The 10,110-nt window shown below is 44.0% G+C and overlaps 3 protein-coding genes across 3 annotated transcripts; 2 read left to right on the top strand and 1 right to left on the bottom strand.

The window, feature by feature from the left end:
* Nucleotides 1-768: 768 nt before the first annotated feature.
* I203_100802 (ubiquitin-conjugating enzyme E2 2) lies at nt 769-1,847 on the top strand (the record flags this gene model as incomplete). The annotated part of the gene is made up of 5 exons (XM_065516736.1): nt 769-771; nt 845-971; nt 1,172-1,400; nt 1,609-1,675; nt 1,755-1,847. The coding sequence occupies 5 exons, from the start codon at nt 769-771 to the stop codon at nt 1,845-1,847; spliced, it is 519 nt and encodes a 172-aa protein (XP_065373554.1).
* Nucleotides 1,848-2,434: 587 nt separating this feature from the next.
* I203_100801 (uncharacterized protein) lies at nt 2,435-4,377 on the bottom strand (the record flags this gene model as incomplete). The annotated part of the gene is made up of 3 exons (XM_065516735.1): nt 2,435-3,199; nt 3,288-3,847; nt 3,915-4,377. The coding sequence occupies 3 exons, from the start codon at nt 4,375-4,377 to the stop codon at nt 2,435-2,437; spliced, it is 1,788 nt and encodes a 595-aa protein (XP_065373553.1).
* A 511-nt stretch (nt 4,378-4,888) lies between these two features.
* Nucleotides 4,889-9,686, top strand: I203_100800 (uncharacterized protein; the record flags this gene model as incomplete). The annotated part of the gene is made up of 13 exons (XM_065516734.1): nt 4,889-4,997; nt 5,063-5,130; nt 5,207-5,420; nt 5,493-5,719; nt 5,799-6,244; nt 6,319-6,463; nt 6,522-7,229; nt 7,285-7,437; nt 7,495-7,878; nt 7,942-8,130; nt 8,195-8,405; nt 8,456-8,682; nt 8,748-9,686. 13 exons carry the CDS (start codon nt 4,889-4,891, stop codon nt 9,684-9,686), a joined length of 4,020 nt encoding a protein of 1,339 aa, XP_065373552.1.
* Nucleotides 9,687-10,110: the final 424 nt, after the last annotated feature.

Below are 10,110 nucleotides of genomic sequence, written 5' to 3'. Positions count from 1 at the left end.
AGAACAAAGGATATGACTTTACGCGATGATCGGCCGAAGTTTGTCAAAGGTCCTTTCATACACTACCTTGGCGAGCAGAAATGTCTTCCGTTATCAACGTTTGAAAATGACTTGAAGCCATCGTGAATACCTTACGCTACAGGAGAAATCGATTGGGCCTACTGTAGTGATGATCAGACAGGTCATGGTGGATTCAGCACTTTTGCACCGCTCTTATATGATGAAAGTCAGCCATATGCCGTATTGACGCTCTTTCTGCCAATATGTACGGAGGTCTTAACACTCTCAGTATCTCCGAATTATCATTGATTGTCAGAGCTCGTAGATTTTCACCGAGTAGGGCTGACTGAATCCCCCCTTAACTTACGATAATGACTATCATGGTCCGCCTTTCTCTTGCTCCTCCTTTGTTGATTCATGCCACATAACTTTGAATTGCCATTTCCAGCCAATCCATTTCGATTTTACACGAGGTTTCCACGTGGTTGATTACGCCACTACATCATCAATCATCCTCACGACCACCTACCCAGTTGCTTGACAACCTGTCCACATCTCTTATTCATTCGTTCATTCACGCTCATATATCAAGATTCATAACAAGACAGCTATAGAGGACTCAAACGATCAGTGGAGCAGAGACTGCAAGAACTGAACTCAACCTCAAAGCCCAGAGCAGCTCTCTTTTCACACAGTTCAGTCAATTCAATTCAGTCATCAAAGCTACATATCGCCCTTCCCTCTCGCAAGACCAATACCTATATCATCATGGTGAGCTTCTACACATACGCAATGAGTATTGTGTGAGGTATACAGTAGCTCAATTCTGATTTGTATGCGCTAGTCCACCGCAGCTAAACGAAGATTGATCCGGGATTTCAAGAGACTAGCTTCGGATCCTCCTATAGGTATCTCAGGTAGTCCCAATCCTGATAATATCATGATCTGGAATGCAGTCATATTTGGACCTCGTGAGTGAGATCTGTTCATGTGTCCGTCTAAGGTGTCAAGGGGTTAGAAGGGAAGTCATGGTTACGGGAAATGTCGAAGCTGATTTGTAATACCTTTCTTCCTCTCTATCTTACGCCTTTCCCCACCCGCATCACACGATATGAAACGACAACACCTAATAAACAATTACATCTTTATATTTCCATCGTTCTACTCACAGCCGATACACCATTCGAAGACGGCTCTTTCCGACTCACTCTAACATTCTCCGATTCATACCCTAACAAACCCCCTACCGTTCGATTCGTCTCCAAGATGTTCCATCCCAACATATACGCCAATGGTGAACTATGTTTGGATATCTTGCAGAACCGTTGGTCCCCCACTTATGATGTCGCGGCGATTTTGACTAGTGTACAGAGTCTGTTGAATGATCCGAATCCTGCTTCGTGAGTTCAGTACTTTCACTTATGAGGACGATATTTGGGAGGGTGTGAGAGATATGGGAGGAGAATGGGTAGGATGGAGGTCATGTGGAAGGCTTGGTGATGAGCCAAGAGCTGTCTTGAGGGATCTAGATGATGGTACAGCTCTAAGGATATTCAGAGATTAAGGCTTGGTGTTGGTGGCAATACTGATAACCGTTTCATTCCATAGCCCAGCAAACGTAGATGCAGCTTCATTGTTCAAAGAGAACCTAAAGGAATATGAAAGACGGGTCAAGGTGAGCTTATTATTCCATTTTTCGATCCTTTGCATTGTCGTCATTCAAAAATTTGTGCTGATTGCGTTTTATTCTATAGCAAACTGTCGAACAATCATGGCTCGATAATCCAGATGAGATTGAAATTGATGAACCTTCAACTAGCACGACTGCTCAGGCTGTCACGGCGTGAATGTAGCCGGCTGATAATCACGTCTCGGTCGTAAATGTCTAGCAGCGCATTTGTGGAGAAGACAGAGCGAGAGAATCTGATGTCAACTCTGGTCTCCATTATTTTCTGTCTCTGGTGTGATCGGTTTGGTTGAAAGTGAGGATGGGGTGGGAAAGGTGATTCTATTCCCTGTACTTCTATATCTTACATGTTCTGTGATTCCCCTTTTTCATACTTTTCCAAGTTCTCTCATGTCTTGTGATTCTATGTAACATCATCGTATTCTATCATTGCTCGACAATATCTGCGAGATCGACAAGTACTTGTACCACGTCTTCTCTTGCTCACGTCCTGTTGTTTGCGCACCTTGTCATTGGTCTATACATCTGTCTCCTCAAATGACAGTCGGTCTGATAGGTTTGAGATACAGACCATTCGAGGTAGGATACATATCAAATACAACAACACTAATAGCTTTTCTTGAGATCACAGAACAAAAAAAGGCAAAACTATCGGTACTACAAATAATGAATGATGCACTGAAGCAAGATCAGTGTACCGAGAGAATGAAAATAAAACTATGGTATCCCTCCCTTGCGTACTGTACATTACGCAACCATCAATACTTCGCCTTTATCTCCAATCAGCGTTAATCTAGTTTTATAAAATATCCTCATACTCTTACTCTCTTTCTCTTCTCCTTCTCCTTTTCGCTTTTTATGATTATTATCGTCGGAACTCGGTATAGGGATCTTAACATTATGTAACCATGTTCTCAATTCTAAACTGTATTTCAGGTTACAATAGATTCTTAGATGATCACCACATTCGGGTTTCACCATCTCATCTTTATCTATAAAACCAACATTGTTGTCATTAAGATTTTTTCTCGTTTCAAAGTCATCTGTATTAGTCGATGATCGATAAGGTATATCCAGAAATGGATCTGGTTTTGCTCCCGAGAACGTATACCCCAATACACCAAATGGCCGTTGATCATCCATATACAACGGATGAAGGAATTGTTGAATAAAAGAAAGAAGTAAAGACGACGTCCAAATTATTCTCTTATTTGTATCTTTATCTTTGGCTTCATCCAGTATTTGATCGACCAGTTCACCTTTGGTGGGAACCACTTGACCCGGGTATAAGTTTTCTGTCAGAGGATGATTCAAGGTGGGTATAAAGATTGGTCCGTGGATTGGTATCAACCAGTATACCCTCCTACTACCCTCTGATTGGATGTACTCCGGGAGGTTCGGATGAAAGGGATGTGATAGGGAATGATAGGTACGAGGAAGGTTGTACGGTGGTATTTTGATTTTCTTGCGTTTAATCGGAGGGGCAAGGTACCGTGAAGGGTGAGTGTATGGCTAAGAAGGGCAATCGTACCGTTAGCTCCTGTTCTGTTACCGGTACTATCGAGGGGATATTCCTCGATCTAAGCTTGATCACACTCACATATTGTATAATATCCCACATCTTCCCATACCCACCATCATCCCTTATCATCTTCCTCCAAAAGGCTTTACGTCTCTTGACCTCTTCCTCCCAGCTTTGTTCTTCATTCAGGTCTCGATTGGCAGTGATCATAGGAGGAAGTAGATTATCATGCCTCGTTTGATCCTTCCTGTCACCTTCGCCGTTAAGGAACAGAGGCAACAAAGATTCTACCTCGATAGCTTTGAATTTGCCCTTTCTTAATCGATTCATCTCCTGTTCTAGATCAACATTGACTGGAGAACCTTCGTAGACGGTTTCGGGATCACTTATCTGGCTTGCATGTTCAGCCGACAAAGGAGGAAATGTGGTGGTGTTCCACGAAATCTCGAATTCCTTTATATTGTCCAACGAAGGATCCAAATCGATCGGATCGATTCCATCATACCATCCAGGTAAGTCCTCGGGGTCTTCGGCCATGAGGGAATCTTCTGAGTCGGTTATATTTAGAGCCTGAAGATCGGTTGATTGAGGTGGTTTTGTTGTATAGGTGTACGAGTGATTATACTTTGTCAATGAACCTGTTCGAGCATGTTTCATCAGCTATGTAATCTTGATGAAGTGGTGGATGTGCTCGTCTTGGCTTACATACGCAAGGGAATTTCATTCCTGCATTATACCAAAATATCTGATCCTCCGCATCTTCCTTCTGCCTTTGTTGATTGTCGCCCAAGAGGGGAGCTTGATATCCTGCTAGACTAACGATCCTCTTATTCTTCCTTCTGAGGTCGACCAAAGTTCCTTCTGGCTGATCTGATCTTCTCCATCCATCATGTAAGAACTCTTCACCTTTCACTCGGTATTCCTTCTCCTCGATGCTGGATAGCTTGGTATCAACAGGCAAAGCTAGGTTGATAGAGTACTTGGGAGGTAGGGAAGCTGTTGATATAGATAGAAAAGAGTTGTCGATCTGTGTCTGTTGAGATTGAGATTGGGGGTCAAGCCATGATGGCGGAATGTCAACTTCAGATTGAGATTGGGATTGTGATTGAGTAGCAAGACGTGAAGATCTCCGTTTTGAATTCGTTTTTGAAGTGGAGACTCTTGGCATTTGGCATTGGTGATCCTTTTGAATGAGTGACTGGGAGTGAGTGAGTGAGTGAGTGAGTGAGTGAGTGAGGGTACTACATATGGTGATTATATGTTATATGTACACGGTATATTAGGTATCGAGCGAAGGTTGAAAGGAAAGAGATGGAGACAGATACGTAGGATATACACATGCGTCTCTCGTGTACTCGTGTGTCATACTGTATGCTAAATGAGGGTGACGGATAAGATTAATGTTACCACCCATGATCAAAAGTCGCGTCTGATGTCCGATCCGATCCAGTCAACCACCCACCAGCGGACAGGAACAGATCAGATCACACGCGTCCATTTAAATGACACGTACAAAATGACACACTCAACTTCCCTTGCCTTCCTTCCTTCCTCACCATCATCACCCAATCCGTCATCATCATCATCATTCATCATCCTACCTCTCATCTTATCAACACCTTCTGCACGATACTGTCACACCTCTCCATCAAGGCTGACAAGCCAACCTGACCCTCGCCATGTCACTCACACCTCCCCCAGAAGATCCTCAGGAGGAACATGATCAACCGAGAAGAGGAGGAAGAGCCAGGAAACAGGTAGAGAAGTTTGAAGCTACCTCTGCATCAAGTGAGATCAGATCAGCTTACGTTCTCACCCGAGCTGCCTACCTTCAGCTGATGTATTCTGAGCAGCTACGAAAAAAGGCAAGAGGAAGCAAACTTGGGAAGACGATGACGAAGATGAAAATATGGAAGATTCTGTAAGTTGATGCTGCCTTGCTTCTCATCGAGATATATGTGACATACATCTACTAACACGATATGTTGACTGTGCAGGATTCCTATCTGACGGAGGAAGAAGATGAAGAGGCTGATGTAGATCCTACACCGAAAAAAGGGAAGAAAAGGAAATCTGTCGGCGGTGCAGGCAGTGCCAGAAAGACCAAAGCCGTCAATGGAAGTGGTAAGAAGAAGGGAAGGAAGTCCACCGGCGGTGCTGGTGCTGGTGCCAATGGAGAAGACAGCGTGAGAAATGAGTCACCCCTGTTCAGTGAGTTTCTATACTATGCCTGACTAAACAGACTATCTCTGTGATCTAAACTCATCGGACTCATATATGTAGACGCCCTCCTTTCCCCTGATATCGCCCTTCAACCCCTGATCGACGAATGGGTGGAGACCTACCAACAAGCTGCTGGCGATGAGGTTTCGGAACAAGTATCGATACATGAACTTATCACACTATTCATCAGATGTTGTGGGATAAATCTGGATATCGAACAAGCTGAAGCTACGGATGAAGATGGTATAACGGATGCGGTAGAGAGAATCCAGGATGAGAGTGTGAGAGTGAGTTTGACGTTCTCATCAAACTAGCAGATTATCTGTCTTTACAGCAGTATGCTGATCATGGACAATTCGTCTATAGGTCGCAGCAGCAGCATACCCCTTGATATCTCGAGGAAAACAATTCAACGCTTTCCGTAAAAATTTGGATTACTTCTTATACAACTTGACCGAATCACTCTCACTCACTCCCATATTATTCCAAGAGACTACCGAAGAATCAGATCATATCAACGTGTTGTTATCGTTGGTACTCAACTGGTTGAACTGTATGTCGACTTCACCATTACGACCTATTCGACATACATCGACATATATGCTGTTAAAGATCAATTCATCCATGTGTGATGTCGCTTCTTCTGTTGGTAAAGATCTGAGTCTGAAGCAAAGACAAAAGGAAGCGGAGATCAAGAAAGGCGGTACCTCCAATGCAGCTCAGAAGAGGTTGAAGGAATTGGAAGAGAAAGTAAAGGAGGTTCAGAAGAGGAAAGAAAGATTACATGATATGTTCCAAGAGATCTTTGATGTGTGAGTGGCATCTGCTATCGCATGGATTATCAGCGCATACAACGACGGGGAACTGATCAAGGCCTATGTGATAGAATGTTCGTCCATCGAGTCAGAGATGCCGATCCTCACATCAGATCTGATTGTCTGAGGGAACTTGGTGTATGGACAAAGAAGTATCCTGATTACTACGTCTCCACCTCTTACCTCACTTACTTCACAAAAGGATGTAACGATCCTGTAAGTCGCATCAGCTGTATCAATCGCGAATGTGCAAAGCTCACATTCCATAACATAGTCTGCTCACGCTCGACTTGAAACTGTCAAAGCACTTTCTAATCTTTACTCCAAGGAGTCATTCATGAACAATGCTCGCACTGTTACTCTACGACTCGTTCCTCGACTAATCGAAATGGCCTTGAGAGATGTCGATCTTCACGTCAGAGTCACTGCTATCCACGTGATCGCCCTGATCGACAAGACTGGTATCCTAGCGGATGAAGATGAATCTCACAGAGACAAAGTTGCGAGATTAGTGTACGATCAAGATTCGAGAATACGTAAAGCTGTTGGAGGATTTATAGTCAATTTATGGGAAGAGAACAAGGAAAACCTGAAAACTGAATGGTCAGGTGCAAGAGCAGCTAAAAAGAAGAGGGCGAATAAGATCTCTGAAGATGATATGGCCACTAACCTAGATTGGAAATCGCTCGCTACTCTTTTGATCGATACTTCGAATTCGCTTGACGGTCCTATCGAATCTACTGCCTCTTCATCGAGCCAACAACCAATCTTACCTATCTCGATCACCACGCCTCTCACTCGCGCTGATGCAGCTGTAGAGTCCATCTGTTCGGAATATGAGTTATGGAGAGATTGGCAAAGCCTCGTCGATTATCTACTTCTGGATCATTCGACGGCAGATCAAGATATGTGGTTGCTCACTGAAGATGAGGAGACATTCATGCTTCAGGTCCTGATAGCTTTGATCCAAAGGGAAGATCAGGTAAGCTATAAAATTGTGATCCCATCGCTGTCTGGCTAACATATCTTGATTCCAGGACGAAGAGGAAGAAGATCGATCTAAGAAGCTTATGCAGATCTTGCCTAGATTATTCGCTAAACATCAAACGGATGTCGGTAGAATTGGAGGTATTTTATCTGTACTCAGTCATATCAACTTGGGACTGTACCTTGACTTGAGACAGACTAAGGTGAGCTAAACGGAGCCAAAGACATATGACATCAACTCATATTGTATATTCCATTAGGCGTACGAGACGCTTTGGGATGATGTCACCAAGCAATTCCTCCATCATACCGATCCATCGGTCCTTGAATCCGCTATCAAAGCTGTCAACCATCTCACCACCAACGCACCGATGGCTACTTCAAATACTACCAAGCTAAATGAATTGCAAGAATCTCTATTCGCTTCGCTCAGGGATGAGATTGGCTCCGATGATGTCGCCTTACTTTCACTAGAGGAAGAAGGTATCGCGAAATTAGAAGCTATCTTATTGAGAATTCTCCTCCTGGAGAAAAGTCGAGATATCACTGAGGTGATGGAAGATGAAGAAGGTCAGAGTAGCGGATGGGATATTATTTGCGCTTTTGCTGAAAGAGGTAGACTGGGCTATAAAGAAGAAGCCAAGGTGAGTCATACCGATACACCTTTCCTCAAGAGATGTTGCAGCTGACAGGCGCTGGACCCGTAGATGATCGAGTATGCCGTTCAAATCGTTCTCTACCACATGACATGGGTGTTCCGTCGATTCACCGAAGAAGAAGCGCAAGACGATGATAAAGTTGCTACTCTCAGTACGAAGAGGGATAAAGCAGTAGAGATCTTTCAAGAGTTGACTCTTGGTGATAACACCAATACGGTTGACACGGTCAGACGTCAAGTAAGTCCGTCATTGTAAGATCGCGATTAGCTCGATGGACTAATTCATCTGATGATCACATCAGGCCTTTATCGCATATTTTACTCTCCACTTGTTATTCTTGTACAAGGGCTCGAAGGATCACCTAGCCACACCAGCTGCTAAATCATGTCCTCTGACGATCGAAGATGAAACACAACATCGATTGGGAGGAGCGTTCCTAGCTGCCGTGGAGAAATGCGTATCTGATAGAGAGGCTCATACGGATACCGACAAAAATGCTGAGGGTGAGTCAGGTATATAAGCCTCGCTGACTGGAAAAGTAGCTGATATGTGTCATCGATAGTCCCTGAAGATCTTGCCTTCTTGCAGCTCACTTCTACCTTGGTAGCTGCAATCAGAAAAGGTGTATTGGAAGTTGAACATGCCAAAGAGCCTTTGGCTCATGTCGGTCGACTCGGTCAGACTTATGATGCTATCGTGAAGAAATTGGTGGATGCCTTGAGAGATGAAGGTATTTACAACAAGGAGAGCGAGACGGTGCAGCATGTCGCTGGAAGTGCTCTACAGCAGGTGAGCTGGCTGCTGACTGGACAGTTCCACATACCGGAGCTGACACAAAGGTTCTCTGCCCATAGTCCTTCAACCTCTTCCTTGATTCTGATTCTCAGGAACCTACTGCTCCTCTCACTCTGGCTAGGATGATCGGTTCCGCATTCACCATCCATGGCAATCACTTTACGGTCTTACAGCAACTCCACCCATCCGATGTTTGCGATTTCCATCTCGAAGCGTTGGATTATATCTCTCGACGAATATCAAATTACGTCAAACAGGAAGTAGCGACCAAGAACCGTGAACAGAGATCCCGATTGCAGATCAAACGATTTAGCGCTATAACATTTTTCAAAGTCCTCATACAGCTCCTTTCGCCGATCACTTCACCTGATGCGCTGAAGATCAAGGCACATCTGGATGATGCGATCTCCAGTGTAGGAGTTGAAGTCACTGTTCATAAAGGGTGGGAACCTTATAGGGCATATGAGAAGAAATTGATCAGTATAGCTAGCAAGGATCCGAATGTTAAGGTCGCTGCGAATAAGAAAGTTCAACAAGCTCAACAGGCTGAGGAAGAAACAGAGAGAGAAATGGACGAAGAAGACGAAGAAGAAGAGGATCAGGAGAATAATGTCACTCCTACAAAGAAAGGGAGAAATAGATCGAACGCTTTGATCAATGGGAATGGTAACGGTGACAATAACAGATCCAGTCCTTTATCACCACCACCTGGACCCGAATTCGAACCTGAGCAAATTCCGACGACGCCAAGTAGTAAGAGTAGGAAAAGAGCAAGGGAAGCATCACCTATGGATGCCGATGATGAAGAATTGGATTTGTCGCCCCCAGCCCAACCTGCAGACGAGTCGATGCAGTTGGAACTAGGAGAAGAGAATATTGATAACGAATCGGACCATGAATTGACGTTGGAGGGTATCGGGCCATCGCAGAACGAGAGAGAACGATCGGCGAGTGCAGAACCGAGTTTGAAGAGACGAAGGACTGTAGTGAGGTATTGAGATTAGGGCTTATGGACAGTGAAGTAGGAAAGTAAGAATGATGAAAAAAAGCTATGTGTATCGTATCGTATGGTATCGTATCGTATGATATCGTATCGTATCGTATCGTATCTTAATCTTAATTTGAAGTATATCATCTCTCGAATCGATTTAGTATCTTATCATTGGGCGCTGCTGGTGTTTTGTGCATGAACCATCTGGATGTATGTGTAATATAAGACTATGATACACATGTATGAGCAGGCTTGACTCACGGGAAAGTTTTGCGGAACGACTGTGAATGCATGTATTATACAGTAAACTTATGAAGTATACTGACGGCGTGATTCGATCGATCAGAAGAGAATGATAGTCCACTGAACTTATCAGCTGGAATCGATTTAACGTAATCGTTCCATGGGCGTGTTCTCATTCTCGTCATCGG

Source organism: Kwoniella mangroviensis (assembly GCF_000507465.2).
Source record: "Kwoniella mangroviensis CBS 8507 chromosome 1 map unlocalized Ctg01, whole genome shotgun sequence".
Taxonomy (NCBI): Eukaryota; Fungi; Basidiomycota; class Tremellomycetes; order Tremellales; family Cryptococcaceae; genus Kwoniella; species Kwoniella mangrovensis.
Note: the sequence above shows the minus strand (reverse complement) of the source record. Positions and strands in the feature narration are given on the sequence as shown.